This window comes from Mus caroli, unplaced genomic scaffold, assembly GCF_978045245.1.
Source record: "Mus caroli unplaced genomic scaffold, Mus_caroli_1 scaffold_13, whole genome shotgun sequence".
Lineage (NCBI taxonomy): Eukaryota > Metazoa > Chordata > Mammalia > Rodentia > Muridae > Mus > Mus caroli.
This window is the reverse complement of record NW_028227268.1, coordinates 62,487,232-62,508,567: the sequence shown is the minus strand read 5'-3', so window position 1 is coordinate 62,508,567 and position 21,336 is coordinate 62,487,232. Positions and strand designations below refer to the sequence as shown.

The following is a 21,336-nucleotide window of genomic DNA, read 5'->3' as shown; positions in this document are numbered from 1 at the left end:
ATAACAACGCCCAACCCCAGTAGGAACGTGACGTGCCCGTGCGCGTGCCCGCGGCTGCGCGCCCCGTGGGCAGTCCCGGGACGTGACTTGTGGAACGTCCGCTTCGGGAAGCGATGGCGGCGGGAATGGGGTGTGGGTGCCCGGACCGCGCGCCTCCAGCTTCTGTTGTCCTGGCTTGCTCCACTGTTTGGGCCTGATGCTCTCCTGCCCGCAATTTTAACTTTCCTACTGTTTCCGAAGCTTCACCGGAGTCCTGAGGGCTTTCCGTCGCCCAGAACTGCATTCAGGCACTTACTTAGCCACCCATTCACCCTTCAGGGGTCCTCGAGCTTCTGCCCGAAGCTAATTAAGTGATGGACGCAGTAGCCATGGAGACTAGTTGATTGACAGGCATGATTTACCAACCGACTCTGGAAACTCCAGTCCGTGTTTGCCCAACGCGTGGCCGGCAGTCCAATTAAGAAAGTGGAAGCTCCAAAGGGGGCGGTCACGGGGCGGACTGGGTTGTGGTGATTCCCGAGGATTTGTGCGCTGGAAGCTGAGGCGTCTGCGGGCATCCGCACGATGCCGTGACGCGGCAGCGCTGTCCAGTGGACACCGCGAGCACACTCCGGCGGGTGGAGTCCCTCGGCCCCGGAGGCGGCGTGGCGTGCAGGCAAATTGTTGTTTTCGGGAGCTGTTCTCGAAGCTTTCCGCGGGTGGGGGGAGGGGCGGCGGCCGACGAGCGGGCCTCGTCTGCGCATGCGCCGGCCTCTCCGCCGACCGGGCGGCACGCACGCGCATGCTCAAAGTACGTGGAGTCTCGTGGCCGCCGGCAGTGCGCACGCGCGTCGAGAAGCCCGCTAAGGAGCGGCGCTGTCGGAGGTCGGGCGGGCTGGCGGTGACGTCGTGAGGAGAGCTTTAAAGTGCGGGCCGGGCCGGGCGTCTGAGGGTCCGACCGGGAGTCTGGCGGAGTCTTGGCCGAAGCCCTCCGCGGCATGAGGCGCTGCCGGCGCCTTTTTCCTTCAGGACGCGGAGAAGGTGGAGGAGGAGGAAGCCCCGCTGTAGCTGGTGCTGCATGACCGACCGCGGCTGAGGTTCGACCCCTTCCCGGCCCCTCTACACCTCCCCCGTTGGTCCCTTGAGCCACGCATGGGGGCCTGGCACTGAGGACCCTCGCTTCCCTTTCGGGTCCCTCTCGGGTCCCCTGAGAGCCATGCCGGGCCGCCGCGGAGGACCCTAGAGTTGAGTTGGCGGGGGCCATGGCGGCCGCCAGCGGCTACACCGACCTGCGGGAGAAGCTCAAGTCCATGACGTCCCGGGACAACTACAAGGCGGGCAGTCGGGAGGCCGCCGCCGCTGCGGCCGCTGCCGTGGCTGCCGCTGCCGCTGCCGCGGCCGCCGCCGAGCCTTACCCGGCGTCCGGGACCACCAAGCGGAAATACCAGGAGGACTCGGACCCGGAGCGCAGCGACTACGAGGAGCATCAGTTACAGAAGGAGGAGGAGGCGCGCAAGGTGAAGAGCGGCATCCGGCAGATCCGACTTTTCAGCCAGGATGAGTGCTCCAAGATCGAGGCCCGCATCGATGAGGTGGTGTCCCGCGCCGAGAAGGGCCTGTACAACGAGCACACGGTGGACCGGGCCCCCCTGCGCAACAAGTACTTCTTCGGCGAGGGCTACACGTACGGGGCCCAGCTGCAGAAGCGCGGGCCGGGCCAGGAGCGCCTCTACCCGCCGGGCGACGTCGACGAGATCCCGGACTGGGTGCATCAGCTGGTGATCCAGAAGCTGGTGGAGCACCGGGTCATCCCCGAGGGCTTCGTCAACAGCGCGGTCATCAACGACTACCAGCCCGGCGGCTGCATCGTGTCGCACGTTGACCCCATCCACATCTTCGAGCGCCCCATCGTGTCCGTGTCTTTCTTTAGCGACTCGGCACTTTGCTTCGGCTGCAAGTTCCAGTTCAAGCCCATCCGGGTGTCGGAACCTGTGCTTTCTCTGCCGGTGCGCAGGGGGAGCGTGACTGTGCTCAGGTAACACACCTGGGAGGAGGGGCTGGCCCTGCACCCTGCCGCCTAAAGCTGTCCACCCGGGTCGCGGGAAGCCGCAGCTGGCGGGAGCCGGTTCTTATTATGGTTCTGACTCGTCTTTTTTTTTTTTTTTTTTTTTTTTTTTGCGTGCAAAGTATAGGAAGCTTGTGTCTGAAACTCATAGCGGGATAAGACCAATGTGGAATTGTGTACCTGCAGGCAGGTTTGAAGTGGCCATAGTAGCTTATCTGAGAATTCATCTGAAGGCATCTTTCTGAAGACTAGCGTAGGAGTTCGCTTTCTATGAATGTGGTTTCCTTGTCTTGCATTTTGTTTTATTGTTTTGGGGGTGGGGATGGGGTGAGGGTCTCAGGTCGCCCAGGCTAGCCTTCAACTTTCTACACAAAGGAGGTTGATCTTGAATGTCTGATTCTCCTGTCTTGGCCTCCCAGGTGCTGAGATTACAGATGTGCACTGGCCAGTTTGTTTGTTTGTTTGTTTGTTTGTTTGTGGTGCCTAGAGATTGAACACAGGGCTTCAGTTTTCCTTTTGGTTTAAAGCAAATCACTTTCGGTTTTGGACCTCATTTCCATATCTTAAAAACCTGTGCTTAACTAAAGTTTTCCCTGTCTTGTTGTCTATCTAAAAGTTTTCTCTGTTCTGTTTTTTGTTGTTTAGCAAAATGTTATGGATTCCTTAACGGAAAATGCAGAGTCCTTGAGTTTTGGGGGATTTTTGATATAGATTTCTCCATTCTCAGGAATACTTCTTGGTATTGAACATTGTAATGGTTTGGCCAGAAATACGTGCAGCATGCTCTTAAAATTCTTGCTTAGTTTCAGGCCTCTGTAGGCACTTTGTAGAAATGCCATAGCAGTTATGGGGATCCAGTAAAACAAAATACAGCTGGTTTGTTGACCTGGTGTTTGGCCTTGTGATTCGGTGACCACATCTTAGGCTCTTGGCCAGTTGGGGCCCCAGGTCCTGCTAAGAATTAGCTCAGTGCCCTGCCCAGCAGAGTAAATCATCTGTTGGAACACTGCTAGTGTTTATATGAAGTGAACTTTTATTTGGAGGATGTCTCCATTCAGCCCTAAAAAAGGTAAGCCTGGTTAACGGACTTTTACTAATTCTCATCGTGAGGCCTAGATTGCAACTGTTTTGAGTGTCTCAGATGTGCGTGGTGCTTCCAGATGGTTGTCTTGACAAAACGATTTTAGAAGGGATTTCCAGCTGGTAGTTAGTGCATGCCTGTGAGTATGCTCAAACTCGTGAAGCTGGAGCAGGAAGATTGCTGTAAGTTTGACATCTCAAAAGATCTACCCACTCTACCAAAAGAAGGTATTTCTAGGGAGCTTGCTGTTTAAGGAAGATTATGGGGATGGGGTTGTTGAAGTTTCTTGGTGCTGAAAGGATTTTATGTAGAGACCATTTGGTCATTTATTGGGTTATTTTTCCTCGTGGTCATAGACCTTTTAGGTTATCTAGAGGTTTGGTAGTGATTGGCTGCTTAGTGGGGGATTCTTAAGACACTGAGACTCCCCCAACATGGTCACACCAGATTTAAAAGCAGAACTTTCAGATTCTTACTGTGAAGGTCTGTTAGTGATTAACAAGATTGCATCATCAGGAAAATTGTCTTCTCTTTGCAGTAGTAAAGTCCTAAAGCTTTCCCAGTCCCTTCCAACCCTTCCTGGATTCAGACTTGGCTCCAGAGTTAGTGTGGGAGGCCCAGCCACGTTCTGAAAAGTGCTGCCCCAGGCTTTGAGTTCAGCTCTCATTTGCTTTGGGTATTAATTAATTAATTAATTTATTTATTTATCTTGAGACAGTCTTGCCCTATAGCCTAGGGTGGCCTCCAACTCAACACTATTACTGTCTATACTTCCAGTGTGCAAGGATTGCAGGGATGAGCCGTCATGGCTAGCCTTTGCGATTTGTAGGTATGTTTCCACAGCTGGTTTTCTTAGCCGTATAATAGTAGAGATGGTGCCAACTTTTGAAGTCTATTAGTTAAATGTGGTGATTTGGTGTCTAACAGAGCATGACACAGGATAGGTATTCAAATGTCCATACAACTACTTAGAGTGAGCCCCTGCTCTGGGTGGGGAAGGTACTAAGGAATTGGTTGATTTTTGAAACATGACTCTAATCTTCACATAGTTCATTCTCAGTAGGCTTTAGACCAGGTGGATCATTAGAATTCAGAAAGACAAAGAAGCATGCTAAAGGGGCATTCACTGTGAGATATTGGAAGTTTTCTAGAGGAAGGAAGCTGCAACATAAAGAATGACTGGAAATTAGCAGAGCTATTGCAGCAGTAGAAAGTAGTCCTTGGTAAAGATGATTGCTGTGAAGCAGATGGTGTTCTGTATCGGAGATTTTTGTAGGGGGATATTCTGGTGATAACAGTAGTTTCTCAACTACTGTTGATATTTGGAGCTGCTGTAAATTCTTTTCTGGGTAGGCTGTCCTTGTACTGTTTAAAAAAAAAAAAATCCCTGGCCATCATCTACTAAACACTTAACTTTTTTTTTTGAGTCAGGGTTTCTGTGTGTAGCCCTGGCTGTCCTGGAACTCACTCTGTAGACCAGGCTGGTCTCGAACTCAGAAATCCGCCTGCCTCTGCCTCCGAAGTGCTGGGATTAAAGCCGTGCACCACCATGCCCGGCTCAACACTTAACATTTTTTATGACAATTAGAAATTGGCTTCCATCGCTTCTCGGCCTTTTGGCTAAGATCAAGTGTAGAAATTGGCTTCCAACATTAACACATGTCCTAGTAGGTGAGGGTTGCAGGGCCTCTTCATCCCAAATTGAGATCTATTGTACTAGGGTTCAGACACTAATTTAAATCTTCTTGCACCTGCTCAGTTAAGCTCTGCTTTCTTGGTATGCAGTTAAGATGAGCACCTGCACATGAGTAATGCGCCTCATCAAGTCCTGCATGGAAACCTGTTAAGAGGTTTGCTTTTTCCTTGTTTCCACATAGGTTCACTTACCAGAGGTGAGAGTGGTAAACTTGTAAGTTAGATGAAAACCTGTGGTGTTTTACAGATGCAGATGGATTCTAGCAATTGCTGCCTTCAGTTGTTAGTGGTAATAGTGTCTTTATTTGACAAATGGCAAAATTGTTTTACATTTGTTAGTGGCCAGCCTGCATTTTGATTCGTGGCAGATGTTTGACTCCAGTGTGTCCGGTGTCTTAGAACAAGGCCTCACAGGCCATTCTAGTAGTGTTTTACATTCCTTTCCAAACCTAGTTGACACGTTTTTGACTGTGTTGGTAACGTTCCCATTTTGGGTCTCAAAGGGGATCCTGTTCCCTTTTTATGATGTTTTCTAGAGGCATCTTGTTGTTTACCTTTTCTTGATGTCAGTTCATCCCACATTCTTTGTCCTGTTTCTGTAAGGTGAATAGGACAGATGAAAACAAGTTGATAACACACTTAGAAACATAAGGACCTAAGTTTGATTCCCTAGGAATCTTTTCTTTTCTTTCTTTTCTAAGATTTATTTATTTTATATATGAGTACACTGTAGCTGTCCCATTACTGATAGTTGTGAGCCACCATGTGGTTGCTGGGAATTGAACTCAGAACCTCTGGAAGAGCAGTCAGTGCTCTTAACTGCCAAGCCATCTCTCCAGCCCCCTTTTTTCTTCTTCAAAACCAGATTTAATGGCCCATACAGGGCCATTAAATTACAATCCCAGGGCCTGAGAGATGAATACAATACTCACTAGTCACCTACCCAGCCTTGCCTTTTTCTAGTGAGAGAGACCGTTTCTCAAAAAAAGTGAAGTGAATGGTGCTTGAGGAATGACAACTGAAATCGACCTCTGGCCTCTACATACATGTATGTGCACTCATCCCTATGCACAAGTGAAAAAGCAATGTAAGCATTATTTTATGAAGTAATTCTTTTTTTTTTTCTTAAAATTTTATTAATATGAGTACACAATAGCTGTTTCCAGACACACCAGAAGAGGGCATCAGATCCCTTTACAGATCTCTCCAGCCCCTTCTGAAATAATTTTTTATTAGATATTTTCTTCATTTGCATTTCAAATGCTATCCCAAAAGTCCCCTATACCCTCCCCCCGCCCTGTTCCCCAACCCACCAACTCCTGATTTCTGGCCCTGGCATTCCTCTGTACTGGGGCATATAATCTTCGCAAGACCAAGGGCCTCTTCTCTCAATGATGGCCAACTAGGCCATCCTCGGCTACATATGCAGCTAGAGACACAGCTCTGGTGGGTACTGGTTAGTTCATATTTTTGATCCTCCTATAGGGTTGCAGACCTCTTCAGCTCCTTGGGTACTTTCTCTAGCTCTTTCATTGGGGGCCCTGTGTTCCATCCAATAGATGACTGTTGTTGTGGGTCCCTAGTATTAAATTAAGGTGTAATCAGTCTTGGCAGAAAAAACCTTTATCTTCTGAGCTTTCTCACATGCCTCTTGTTTCTGTGGAATGAAGTCAGAGATGTAAACCCCCAGGAAAGGCTGATAGTTATTGAAATTGCCTTCCCTTTGTATTGCCAGGCCTGGCAGGCAATACAAGTAGTACAAAAGTAGTACAGGAGAAGCAACTAGCTGAGAGCCATGGTCTTCAGCAGGAAGCTCAGAGCAAGCAAAGAATAAACAGGCAATAAAAATGGAAAAACTGGCTGGCTGGCCATTTTAACCTGAGGTGCAGCTCTGTGTTTCCTGACTCATTTGACGTACCTAATTCCCATATTCTTTGAGGCCAGCAAGATCCTATGACAAATTAAACCTTGTTACCAAGAAACAGATGAAATTTTTTGCTTTTGCTTGTTCCTTAGCACAATTAGCTACCAAAAATTAAAAGATTATAGCAAACTTGGTGGAAGCTTCAGCTTTACTCTTTTAGCATTTGTACATATGATGAAGATGATGATTTTGAAGACAGGGTTTTACAACATAGCTCTGGATAGCCTAGAATTCACTATTAATTATGTATACCAGGGAACTCACAGATTCACTTGTCTCTGCCTTCCTAGTGTGGGTGCTGGGAGGCATGTGCACACTGGCCATGAATAAATTATGGTCCTATTTTTCTCTTTTTCTAAAAAGGAAGCCAGTGATGCCTTCCAGTTGTCAGAAAAGATTGAGTCTTTGTTAAACTGTTTACTACTGAGTTCTTGAAGTTTTGTTAAAGATGTCTGAAGAGATGAACTGCTGTCAGTACTTTGGAATGTGTGGAATTGAGATATATCAGTGCCACAAAGTCCCAAGACTTATTTTCCTGGTGGCTTGAGTTCACAGTCCTGTCTGTCTGTACCAGTGGCTCCTGCCCCCACCCCCAGCTCTTAGCTGCTTCTTCCTGCAAGCCTGTCAGTGGTAAGGTAGTCTCAAGGGAGCTGCCTAGAGAAAATGGCCCATCAAAAAGCGAGTGGCATTAGGCTATTACTTTTTCTAGTTCATCCTTTTTATTATTTTATTTTATTATTATTATTATTATTATTTTAAAGATTTATTTATTGATTATATGTAAGTACACTGTAGCTGTCTTCAGACACTCCAGAAGAGGGCGCCAGATCTCGTTACGGATGGTTGTGAGCCACCATGTGGTTGCTGGGATTTGAACTCTGGACCTTTGGAAGAGCAGTCGGGTGCCCTTACCCTCTGAGCCATCTCACCAGCCTATTATTATTTTTTTAATGTCCTGGCCTAGGCAGGATATGGAACAGTTGGAGAATAGTGACCGTCTTGGAAATGAGTCTTAGCAACTACATCTCCAAGACTGTCCCTAGAAGAAACATGCACAGTTCTTCACATTTCCTTATTAATGGGTTTCCAGAGTTATTTAACTTGTGTACAATCCTCAGAGGAAAGCTTGTTGCAATCTCTGTTGGTCTTAAAATGAGGTTTCAAAATGATAGACTTTTGGTATAGAACATTAGCACACACTGCATTTTTTTTTTTGTCCACAGTGCTGAGTTGAGTAAGATCTTTGAAGAGTGTTGTCTTACAAGGAAAACACAATTTCCATAGTCCGAATATAGTAAAGTCAGGGGATGGTGTGATTGGGTAGCGTGGAGGAAATTAGTTGGGGCAGAAGGCTCAGGGAAATTTTACCAGGAGAAAGAAGATAGGTATGACAGTTCCCTTGAGTTATTCTAAGGTTTGTACAAGTGACCGAGCTAGGTGCTGGTACTTTTTTTTTTTTTTTTTTAAAGATTTATTTATTTGTTTATTTATTATATGTAAGTACACTGTAGCTGTCTTCAAATGCACCAGAAGAGGGCATCAGATCTCATTACAGATGGTTGTGAGCCACCATGTGGTTGCTGGGATTTGAACTTCGGACCTTTGAAAGAGCAGTCGGGTGCTCTTACCCACTGAGCCATCTCACCAGCCCTAGGTGCTGGTACTTAATGGTTATTGCTGGACATAGGGGCTCAACCAAGGCAGAGAGCCAGCCAGCTGGACAGCATAAGCTATTTCCCTCTGTTCTCCATGTGAAAACAGCAATAGGAGGCTATAGAAATTTCTTTCGCATCAAGGGTAGAACTGGACCCAAGGCATATTACATTTCAAACTGGCAGAATGAGATTTTCACTGTCTCTTGTAGCAAGTACAATTCGTAGCAGAAGGAAGAAAAAAAACTTGTAGTTTCAGCTAGGCATTAGTTCTACTTAAGTTCAACTGAGAGAACTTCTGTTTAAACCTTCTGGGTTCTCTCTCCCACAGAGGAAAAATCGGTGGACTTTCACAAATACCAGTAGGTTCTAGAATACTAGTGTACTAGTGTTAATAGTCTTATTTAAACACAGGGTTGGTATGTCAGGGTCACTTCTGTGGTTCTGTGCAGCGCTGTCTTCATTCTAGTTGTGAGTCCTGTGCTTACGGCAGGAACCTGGAATGGCTTGTTTGTTTTATAGCCCTTTGGAGGATGGATCAGGGAACATGGAAGCGGTTAAGCTTTGACAAACAATTTGGATTTGCTCCAGAGCTACATTAAGAGAAATGGTTTCTTGTTGGAGATGAGAAGTCAGGGTCCTTGGTTAGGCTTACAATAGCCAAGTCAAACAATACTTGTTAACAACAGAAAACATTGCTTGTAGCTGGCATTACTGATTCAAGCCTTTGAGATGTACTGTTATATTTAGTTCTTTTGGGAAGATCTGTGTATATACAGTATGGAAGATTTATCTTGCAGCCCAGCCTCTAATCACTATTATAAAATGATAACATGGTTCACACCTGTAATCCCAACATTCAAGAGGCTAAGGTAGGAATATTGCATGGGTTTGGGGCCAGTCTGGATTACATAGTTACAGGCCCACTTAGGTTACAGAGTAGAGAGACCTTATCTTAAAAGTTAAAATGGAAAAAAAAATTAATATCTCGAGTCTTTAATAATGTCAAACAATGAGTGCCTAAATTACAAAGCGTAACAGAATGAATACTAGAAAGTCTCCTGTTCTCCTTACAAGCATTGAAGCATTGAAGAAACTAAGATTTTTCTGTTCAGCATGTGACTTTACTAATGTCACAAAACTTGTAGCTAGGTGGAGCATGGTGGTACACACATTTAATTCCAGCCCTTGGGAGGCAAAGGCAGGTGAATCTCTGATTTTAAAGACAATCTGGTCTTCACAGTGAGTTACATTCAGGACAGCCTTATCTCTAACAGGCAAACAGACCAAAAGCTGTGCTGCTCACTGTAGACTCACAATTACTAATAGAGTGAAGAGTGGGTTTCTTTGGTCAGTGCTTGGTTACAGTCAGTGATTCTTTTGCTGTAGTAATTAAATATAGTAATATTTATTATGCAAATTAGTAGTATATATCCTTTCACATACCAATCCTTTTTGAAACTCAAATCAGTATTTTCCTGCTTGATTTGGCTTATGGATATTTGTGCACAGTGTCTTGTGTGGAACACACACACACACAAACCACTAAAGAACTCTGATGTAGAAACAGCTGGAAGTGGGAATAGGAACAGGTAAGGCATTTATAAAGATGCTTGTTCTATCACCTAAGACCATTGGAAAAGACAGATATTTACATGACAATTCATAACAGGAGCAAAATTATAGTTATGAAGTAGCAAAAATATTATGGTTAGAGATCAACACAACATAACGGTATAGGATCTGAGTGAGCCTTTATATTTCTTACTGGCTTTTGAATCCAACATTCCAACATTTCTCTTGGAACAGCCTGGCACTTAGGGAGTCAATCCCAGATCTTTTGTGTTTCAGGTAGTTAAGAATGTGTTATCTGTACAGCTGCACTTGAGAAGGAGATGATCAGCAACCATGAGAAAAGGGGTTTGGCCCAGGGGCAGCTAGGAATCCTAAATGGGAAAACTAGAAGGCAATCACTTACGTCAGGCCTGGTATCTGGCTGTGTTGATCTCTGCACTTCAGTGGAGTAGCTTGTAGTGGGAGTAGTTTATCTTTTGTGGGTGCTCATTGAGAACATGGGAGGGCCCAGGATTCAGAATTATTCCCAGAACTTCAAATCAGAAGGAGTCTAGTTGAGAGAAGATAGTTATCTAACCACATTTGCGTTGGAGCAGGCTTCTATCCTTTTACCAAGAACTTCCACCTTCACTTCACTTGCTTCCAGAGTTTGTTTTTATATTTGTTTTTGTGCTGGGGATTGAACCCAGGACCTCACACATGCCAGGCAAAGTGCTTTACCTCTTGAATTACACCCTATCCTTAAGAACTGCAAACAAAAGCGATTGTGGTCTGTGCTAGGAGAGTCCTGGTTCAGACTGTTAATTAACAGTTACCAGTGAATCCTCTGTGCCAGGTTTTTCCATGAAAGGTTTCTAGGCAGACACTTAAGAGTTTTTAAATGCAGTATTTCCTTCCCGTGTAGATTCTTGAACTTCCCAAGGATTAGTGGCAGAAGGTAAACCATAAGACTTGATCCTATTTCTATCCCCCCCATGAACTTGGGTTGTCTGTCTGCTCTCTTACTGGTGACTTGTTCTGTCTCATTCTAGTGGGTATGCTGCTGATGAAATCACTCACTGCATACGGCCTCAGGACATTAAGGAACGGCGGGCGGTCATCATTCTCAGGAAGTAAGTACCTTCTTGCCTGGCATCCTCTGCCTTACCTATCTGGATCCTTTTAGAACTTACCGCTCAGTACTTCTGGCATTGTCCTATGTAGTTATTTTACAGCCTTGGACTGCCTAGGAAGTTCAGGGTTCAACAAAGAAGTGCTTCTGATAACTTATTGACAGACTTTTTTCCTTTTAAGGGTTTTACACACACACACACACACACACACACATTTGTGTGAAAATTCACATGTGTGAAAATGTCTGTGGAGTCCCGAAGAGGGAGTCAGATGCCCAGTTGTAAACCACCAGACATGGATGCTAAGAACCAAACTCAGGTCCTCTGCAAGAACAGTGCATGTTCTTCTGAGTTATCCCCAGTCTCTTTGGTCACAGTCTTGAAACAAGATTTGGGAAGGACTTTTCTAAACCGACCCCACCCCCACCCCACTCCCTGGTTCTGACTTGTTACATGTGCTTTCACTGATTATTTTTAGACTGTACCGTAGCAGCCTACTTTAAAAATGCCTAGGCTTTCACTTCTGGAAGGAGCAAGGAATGAGGAGAGGTGGGAGAGTGGGAGTGTTTAGCTGACTTATAGCTGTAGCTGTTCTTCCTTTGGTGAGGGGGCCTTGGTTGGGGACATTCTGATTAACATTAATAACCTACCCTGACCTAGCTGGACATGTTGACTCAATAATACCTGTAATCTAGCATTTAGGAGGCTAAGGCGAAAGGATTGAGTCAGGCCTGTCATAGAACAAGAAAGAAAAGAAAGGGGAAAGAGAAGGAAGAAAGAAAAGCCAATCAAGCAGAGTGAGGCACTGGTTAATACCTAGATGCTTACAATGTTGCCTTGGCTGGCTTGGAATTTAACTATGTAGACCACATTGGTCTTGGAGATTCACCAGCCTTTATTCCTGAGATTCTGAGATGAAAGCCACCATGACAAAGAAGCTCTTATCATTAAAAAAAAAAAAAAGTTGAGCAAAGCAAGTGCAGGTGTACAGGGTCAAATGTGCTTGGTGGATGTGGATTGTTTGCCCCACCCCCCACCCCCGCCCCTTAAAGCTTAAGCAGATTCTTTTTAAATTTTAAATACATTTCTTAATTTTGTTGTAGAAAATGTTGCAGGTAAGTCAAGTATAGTAGTGCAGAGGCACATGGATCTGAGTTCAAGGCAAACCTGGTTTACATAGTGAGCTCCAGGACAGCCAAAACTACCTAAAGTGACCTTGTCATAAAAGGGCTGTCGAGTTGGCTCATTGATTGATTAGGCGGATTTTTCCAGAAGGCCAGGGTTGGATTACCAGCACCTACATGCCAGCTCACAACCATCTGTAATTCTAGTCCTGGGGTATCTGATACTCTTTCTGGCCTTCAACAAGACCCAAGACTGTACAATTTCTATATGGTGAAGTTCAACAAACTTGTGTATAGTTAGAATAGGCATTTGGAACAGAAACTGTGAAGCTTCACAGTGCATTTTATACTTTCAGTATTGTTATATTTTTGTGCACTTACTCAACCACTAGGAATGAAAAGTCAATTCCTAGTGAACTAGAACTAGAAAAACAATTAGCTTTATACACTGGGGATTTTTGTTTTGTTTTGTTTTTTAGTTTTTCGAGACAGGGTTTCTCTGTGTAGCCCTGGCTATCCTGGAACAACTGAGCTATACCCAGCCTACGTGATCTTTTATCTGTGTGTCCTTTGGAAAAATGCTCACCACGGAGGGGCAAGTCAAGAAAGTCTTTCCAGAGACGTACAGGCAGTACTGAGATGGTTGGGCCTTATCCAACAACAGAAGGGTCTTAGGTCTGAGATAGTTTAGCCAGAGAGGCACTCTTTCGGCTAGGGATGTAGCTCAGGCTAAAGGTTTGCTTAGTTTGTCTGAGGCCCCGATTCCGTTCATGGTACCACAAAAAGAGAGGGAAGGCTGTCTCTGAGGCATCCATTATGCTGCAACAGATGAGATGAGGTAGAAATTGATATAAACCTGAATGGCAATAGAAGCCACCAAAAACAATGGGATGTGGGTTTCACACATGACAGTTTGCAGGCGCCAAAAGTCTGCTGGGGACCCTACCCCAGTTAAGTGTGTGGATGAACAGGGGGTGGGTGCACGCTGCTCTGTTCATCAGGAGAATGAGTGCCTAGACCTCAGTTTCCCTAGCTGTGACCATGCCTAAGCTGTTGCCCCGTCTCCCAGAATTGTGGTGCTGCCCCCACACAGTTCTGCTTTAGACACCTTGATGAGGTAGTAGCTATGTGGTGGAAGTAAGGGATCTGACCACTGATTTAGTATTGTTCCCTACCTTCAGCAGCTTCTCTATTAGATGAATGGTAAAGGAGCATAAGAAGTGTGTCTGAAGCCGGGCGTGGTGGCGCACGCCTTTAATCCCGGCACTCGGGAGGCAAAGGTAGGCGGATTTCTGATTTCGAGGCCAGCCTGGTCTACAGAGTGAGTTCCAGGACAGCCAGAGCTGTACAGAGAAACCCTGTCTTGAAAAACAAAAAAAAACAAAACAAAACAAAAAAAAGAAGTGTGTCTGAGACAAAAATCCACCCCTTCCTTACCCACAGTCTACATGTGGATGTGTAGGAGGTTATTTTTTGTTGTTCTGTTCTTTTTCCTGTGTAGTGGTACATGTGAGTGTGTGTGTGTGTGCAGTTCTGGGTGGGTACACATTGGAAACCAGTCTTGATGCTGGGAATCTTCCATCATCTCTACTGTCTTAGGTAAGGGTTTTCATTTCTGTGAAGAGACACCATGATCAAGGCAACTCTTGTTAAGGACAGCATTTAATTGGGACTGGTTTACAGGTTCAGAGGTTCAATCCATTATCATCAAGGATGGCCACGTCCGGGCAGGCATGGTGCAGAAGGAGCTGATGAGAGTTCTGTCTTGATCTGAAGGCCGCCAGGAGAAGACTGTTTACCAGGCCACTAGGAGGAGGGCCTTTTTTATTTTTATATATTTTTAAAGATTTATTTATTTTATGTAGCTGTACATATGGTTGTGAACCTTCTTGTGGTTGTTGGGAATTGAATTTGGGACCTCTGCTAGCTCTGGTCAACCCAGCTCACTCCAGCCCAAAGATTTATGATTATAAATAAGTAGACTGTGGCTGTCTTCAGACGCACCAGAAGAGGGCGTCAGATCTCATTACAGGTGGTTGTGAGCCACCATGTTGTTGCTGGAATTTGAACTCAGTATCTTCAGAAGGGCAGTCAGTGTGCTCTTACATGCTGGGCCATCTCGCCCACCCAGGAGGGGGGTCTGTCTTAAAGCCCCTCCCCAAAGTGACACACTTCCTTGAACAAGGCCATGCCTCCTAACAGTGCTACTCCCTGGACCAAGCATATTCAAACCATCACACTTACTCATTTATAAATTTGTTTTTGTTGTTGTTGTTGTTTTACACATATGGATGTTTTGCCTGCACCTGATGGCCACAGGTCAGGGAGGGCATCAGATGCCCCGAGACTAGAGTAGTGGTTGGTTCTCAGCCCTCCTACTGCTGAAACATTGTGGTGACCCCAACCATACATTATATCGTTGCTACTTCATAACTGTAATTTTGCTACTGTTACGAATTGTAGTGTAGATATTTTTGAAGATAGAAGTTTGTTATAGGGATTGTACAACCCACAGGTTGAGAACTACTGGTAGAGTTAACAGATAGTTCTGGGCTGCCATATGGGTGCTAGGAGCCAAACCAGGGTCCTCTAGAAGCCAGTTCTGTTAATCTTGGACCTTCTCTTGGGCCCCTGCTGTTTTCGTTGTTTGATCTTCTCAATTAAACCCAGAGCTTTTCAGTATGCTATCTTGCTAACCGTCTTGCTGCAGAGATCACTTCCAAAGCTGTAGTTACACTATACCTACCTGGCCTTTATGTGGGTTCACATCTGTGTTCCTCCTGCTTGTCTGGCAAGCATTTTAACTGCTTGAGCCAACTCCCCAGTCCATGTTGACTGTAGCCTTGGCCATCCTCTCTTTGTTCCAGTCTCATTTGTATCTTGGCCTGGTTTGTATTCATGATAGAGTTGCAACTCTGGAAATGGCAGTCTTCATGCTAGCCCTCTCCTCTCATAAGGACTCAAATCTGCTTACCTTCCCCCCACCCCCTTACTCCTGTGTTGATTACTGAACCCAGACTTCGTACATGGTAAACAAGCACACTGCCTCAGAGTTAAAGTATAGTGTGTACCCCTAGCTCAGATCTCTTTGGCAGACATTCATGTCTGCTTTCCTCTGTCTGTCTCTTCTGTAGTCTTGGGGCAAAGCCCTCCCTGTTTGTATTGCTGTCAGGGATGAGGGCCATACTATTGGAGTATGCCCACAATGCACTGGCAAGTTAAATAGAGCTCCTAGAGAAACTCTCAAGTGTGACTGGTTTGAGAAATGCTGCCTCTGTGGCTGAGAATGTCCTGGGGTCTGTTTACATACCATGCATAGCAGTCATAATCGTTGGAGGTGTTCAGACAGAAGTTACTCCTAATCTTCACTTCTAGGCCTGAGAGTGGAAAAGACATTTCTCTGGAAGTCACTAGGCATATCTCTAGTTGAACCAGGAAGAAACCAAAACACAGAATACAGACTGCTGGTCTTCACTGGAGACAGATCTGTCCTGATAGGGTTTATGCCTTTACAAGATGCCCTTTTGAGACTCCATGTGTGTTTCCTTTGCAGGACAAGATTAGATGCACCGCGATTGGAAACAAAATCCCTGAGCAGCTCCACATTGCCACCCAGCTATGCTTCAGATCGCCTGTCAGGAAACACCAGAGACCCTGCGCTGAAACCCAAAAGGTCCCACCGCAAGGCAGACCCTGATGCTGCTCACAGGTACTTAAACCCACACAGAAGCCAGCAGTGCAGCTGAGTAGGAGAGTGGGGAAGTAGGGGTGTATGGCAAAACCGTGCAAGGCTTTGAATCTGAGGTAAGGGAAGCCCAGCACACCTGACACAGGCCTGCGCACCAAACTCAGAATTAAGCAGACTCCACAAGATGCCTAAGAGACAGCCCAAGACAGGGACTGGCCCCTGTCACTTAGTGGGCAGGCCCCACTGTTATCAGTGCATCTTGATTGAGATCTACTGAGTCAAGCAGCCCAATTCAAGGATAGGGGCTTCTGAAGTCCCCTTTAGTGATGGTAAGACTAGAACCCTCCTTCTGTCTTCTCAAGTAACAGCTTGTCCCTCTTGTTTGCAGGCCCCGGATCCTGGAAATGGACAAAGAAGAAAACCGGCGGTCTGTGCTTCTGCCCACACACCGGCGGAGGGGGAGTTTTAGCTCTGAGAACTATTGGCGCAAATCCTATGAGTCCTCGGAAGATTGCCCAGAGGCAGCCAGCAGCCCCACCCGCAAGGTGAAGATGAGGAGACACTGAGACTCTGTGCCCTCTTGGGACTCTGGCTAATCCTGATGTAGCTACCCCATCTTCTGTTCCGTTTGAGTGTTTTTTTCTTTGTTATTTTGGTCCTATATACGTTTTCCTTGCTTTGTTGACCATTAAGGCTAAAGAACGAATTGGTAAAAGACCTGGGTTCTTTTGTTCTTGGCTTTCCTCCTTGATGGAAAAAGCTGTTGGCTTCTGTAGAGAATTGTTCACGCCAGAGTAGCCAGTAGAGACAATGGGGACAGCTGTCTTTAAGTGGAAGTTTATTGAAACACACAAAATGTTTTGGTTATGAAGTTCTAGTTTGGGCTTTAATGTAAATCTTTGTAGTGTTTTAAACAAAATCTTATTCTTTTGCCAGCCCTTTCTTCCACTGATGCTCATGCTTGGATGAGGTCTCTTGGAGCCATACAGGCCCTGCATTGGGTCTGCTGTGCCCATACATCTCACCTGCTGTCCAGGCTCTGGAATCTCATGCAAATACCCTGTTCCCCACTGTTCAGGTTTGCTGCGTATGGGGCTTAAACAGTGCCATCCCCCCGCCATCCCATTTCTGAGTCCCCAGGTTTACTGCATGCCCTCTGGCTCGCTCTGCCCACCAATCCTGGATGGTCAAGGAACTAGCACAATGGTCCTGACCTCTTTTGCTAAGAGCATGCCTGTTTGCTGGGTTGCTCCTGTTAGGCATATGTGTGTGATTGTATGGAACTGTTAGACTTGCTGCAGTGGGTCATTTGTAGGAATTGTTTCTAGCTAGAGGAACTGATTGGCTTCCAATCTAGCATTTGGGTTACGGGAACTTGGGGTGTGTGGTAGGGCTTCATTTCTTTTGTTCTGAGGTGTTTCTCCTCCCTTTAGTCTCTATCTCCTCATTTGACCATCTTGGGCCTCTTTTCCCATATCATCTCCCTAAGAAGATGTGCCTGCTCTGTCCACATATAGCATATATCCAAGGCCAGAAGTCAGACCTGCATATTGGATTAGTACTTTCTCAGTCTTGGGGGCGGGCCTGGGGGCTGGGAAAGGAACTTATAAAAATAATAGAAAAAAATACAAAGGTAAAGTCTTTGAGAGTTTCTGCCTGTTTAGATCCTGGAAGGCGGGGTTCATTAGGGTTGACTTTGGCAGCCAGGCCAGGACTGAGCCTGCCGAAAACAGAGGCCTTCTAAGCAGCCATGCCACCACCACTCTGGAAGTACACAAAGGTCTGGCTCTCGGGCCTCAGTGGCTGCAGAGATGTGGGAGCACCCAGTCATCAGGAAGTCTCTTTGGGGTCAGATCCTTTGCCAGTGTGGAGCCCTCAAGTTGAGACTGCATAACTAAAGCAGTCACAGATCTTCTGTGGTTTGGGGTTTTTGTTTTGTTTTGTTTTCTTGTTTTTTTACTGCTCTTTTCCCAAAAATGATTTGTAGTTGTGTGTGCAACACTTTGCCCTAATATGTGTGTGCTCTACAATAAAAACCAAATCTAATATATTTTGAAACAGTTGTCTGATGCTGTGGTGAGAGAAAGCCTGACTTTGGTTTTTCCCTTAATTTATTTTCTTGACCTTCCAACTGGATTTGGAGAAATCTAATTTATTGCCCACCAGTCCTCTGAAGATTGGTCACTGACACCCCTTGATTGATGGCTAAAGGTGGACTTGTGCTTGCCCACTGCCCTCTCCCCTTCAAGGAGGGTGGCCGTCAATAAACCTTGGTGGCCAGGGATACACCTCATTGAATTCTAGAAGATACAGTCTCTCCCTGGCTTGGTAGAGAGGCTGCAGGCCAGTACAAACACAGGTGGAGCTGGAGCAGGGACAGCGGAGCTCAGGTAGAGGACGAGGCCATTCTTGTACTCAGCAGCTAGGCTCTTGGCCTCCCTGGGTATAGAACGTTGGTAGATAAAGCAGGTAGGATAGCATGAGATTGGGACTCAGTGGGCTCCTCTAGTCCACTGGGGTTCCTAATGTGGATCCCAGGGTATTGCCAACTGTTAGCAGCTCTCCAGCTCTGCTCCAGTGATCTGAGCCAATTTGCTCAAATTGCCACTGTGAATCTTGGTCAAGCCATTTCATTGCCCATAGAATGACTGACTGGCCAGCAGTTTGAAAAGCAGTGGTAGGTCTAGAAGGGCCAGGGCCTCTGTATGAACTGTGCAGTGGACTGGGATGACACTAGAACTGAGAGGAAGCACCAGATGTCATCCCAGCTGTGATGTTGCAGAAGGGCAGATCCCAATCCATGCTTGGGTGGCTCTCCCTAGGGACAAGGGATGGAAGAGATTTTGATACCAGTGGTCTAGGCTTCAGTCTGTCCTGGGATAGTGCCCCCAGTCCTTGTGAAGTAATAGCCTTAAGCTGGTCTTTCAGAGTCCCACACCTGACTCTCTGAATCTTTCTTGTTCTAGCCATGGCACTGGGCCTAGAGCTTTGTTTGGCCCCTGACTCAGTCTTCATGTTTATACAGTAGTTTTCCAACAGCAACTGGATGTACCAGCCCTACCCACCTAAGACCTCATTCCATTCCTTTAACCTTGTTGTGTGGAGAGTGTTCTGTAGGCCAGGTTCAGGATGGGAGAGAGACCTGTATATGACATGCTTACATGCATGTAAAGGTGTTCTATAATGTATAGGAAGGCAGTAGAGCCCATTAACTGTAAGTGTAAATAACATGTACAGTGTGCTTGTAAATCTCTGTAGTTAGTTGTTGCCCACAGAACATTTTAATTGGCTTTTTGTTTAAGTGTGGGGTTCATCATCTACCTGTGCTTATAACTCACACACCATGTGAGGGAGATGCATTTTACCAGTTTCTCTTAGTTTTCTTTGGCTGCCAAAACATTGCCACAAACTTGAGAGCTGAAAGCAAAAGAAATTTGCTAGGTATGGTGGTGCATGCCTCTAATTCCAGCACAGGCTGAGGCAGAAGGATCAAAAGTTTAAGGCCTGCCTGGGCCTTGTCTCAAAAAGCAAAGCAGCCAGGCATGGTGCTTGTCTGTAATGCCAGCAGGAGTGTCGCAGGTTTGAGGCCAGTTTAGTCTACATAGGGACCTTGAGGACAGTCAAGGCTACTTTGTGAGACCCTGTTTAAACAACAAAGATAAAGGCTTTCGTGCTCTCCTAAGACTTTGGTAGGAAGCCTATTCCTGCCTCTTGCGGCTTGGTATGGCTCTAACCACTCTAGTTGCAAGTACTCTAGATTCATAGTCACATGGCCTCTTTTTGTATGCTACATTTCTCTCAGTGCCTCTCTGCACCCCACTGTGTGTGTGTGTGTGTGTGTGTGTGTGTGTGTGTGTGTGTGTGTGTGTGTGTGTGTAGAAAGGGTCTCACTCTAGCTCAGGCTATCCTTGAAATAGCAATCTTGCCACTGTATCCAGCCTTTTCTGTCTGTCTTAGTTGGGCATTTGTCTTTGGATATAGGAACGCCCACATACTCCACAGCTGCATAGCTCCACTTCCTTTTTTTTTGACAGTGCTAGGGATGGAACCCAGTGCCTCTCCAGTGTTAAGCAAGGACTCTACCACTGATCCACACCCTAACCCCCACCTACTCCTTATAAAAATAAAGTGTATGCCTTCCAGAAACTAGAACCTGAGAACCTTGGGGGCCGACATGCAGCTTACGATGCTGCTCTTTCTTCAGAAATTGTTACTAAATCTGTGGCCTATTGATTCCTCAAAGAAATTGTATTAATTTCGATTGAAATTTCTTAGCCTCAGCACTATTTTAAAATTTAATCTGGATGATGATAATTACTCCATTGCTTGCTTGTATTTTTTTTCTGTAGTGCTGGGGATTAGGTGAGGGCCTTGTGCATTCTAGGCCTTGTAAATGTTACCTATGCCCCAGCAGCTCATTGCTTTCTTAAGTTTAAACCTATGCTGTCCAATCTGAAACCACTGGACTCCGGCTTTTGAGCACTTGAAATATGGCTAGTTTCAATTGAGATATGCTTTATACACCAGAATTTGAAGTTAGTATTAAAAAGAATGTAAAATATATAATTGATAACTTTATATTGATTACATGTTGAAATACTATTTTGGACATACTGAGTTAAATAAAATACATTATTTAAATTAATTTCACCTGTTTGAGTTTTTTTTTTTTTTAACTTGTCTGTGGTCTGTCTGGTGTGGGCTCATGCACATGCAGGCAGGTGCCTGAGGACCCAGAAGAGAGAATGGCACCCCAGGGAGCTAGGATTAACAGACTAACCTGTCCCATGTGGATGCTGGAGATCATTAAAACTCTTGTTTCTGTTTGGAATCTGGCTTTTCAGTTATTGTTTGTCTGCTGGGAATCACATAGGATTGGATAGATAGCTTACCTAACGTGTGTTCAATCCCAGCACCATCCACACAGACAACGCAGATCCTAGGTAACAATAAATACACTGGTAATGCCTGCACTGGGAAAACACACAGAAGAGAGCACGGGTTCTGGGTGAAAAGAACAGAAAATGCGGTGAACAACAAAAAGCCTTACTTTGGAATATCACTACCTTAGTTTTTAATATAATTTCAATTTTATATAGTTATTTCTCCCCTCCTTCAGTGCTGGGGACCAAACTCAGAACAGGGAGAATGCTAGGAAACAAAACAGTAAGACTAAGTCCTGTTCTCTGAATTTCTTTTTCCAATGTTAACTGACACAGGAAGTTTGTGAGAATGCATCTGATATATATACACACGCCATATTATTTTGGTGCTAGAAATTGAACAAAGGACTTGATGTGTTGGGCAGGCACACTACCACTGAATTAAACCCTCTTAAACAAGATTTGCTAGTTGAATTTTGCAGCTAGTGTGAGATACTCCTGGGTGTATTTGTGGGCTTTTGGCAGAAGGAACCTGGTCTGACTTAAGGATCTGGTGAT

At 45.6% G+C, this 21,336-nt stretch overlaps 1 protein-coding gene and 1 pseudogene across 1 annotated transcript; both read left to right on the top strand.

Annotated features, from left to right (window-relative positions):
• Positions 1-496: 496 nt before the first annotated feature.
• On the top strand, positions 497-20,416 carry Alkbh5 (alkB homolog 5, RNA demethylase). Its single transcript, XM_021176347.3, has 4 exons — positions 497-2,014; positions 11,003-11,083; positions 15,761-15,916; positions 16,284-20,416. Exons 1-4 carry the CDS (start codon positions 1,242-1,244, stop codon positions 16,459-16,461), a joined length of 1,188 nt encoding a protein of 395 aa, XP_021032006.1. The 5' UTR covers positions 497-1,241; the 3' UTR covers positions 16,462-20,416.
• LOC115032745 (U2 spliceosomal RNA) lies at positions 4,726-4,869 on the top strand (annotated as a pseudogene).
• Positions 20,417-21,336: the final 920 nt, after the last annotated feature.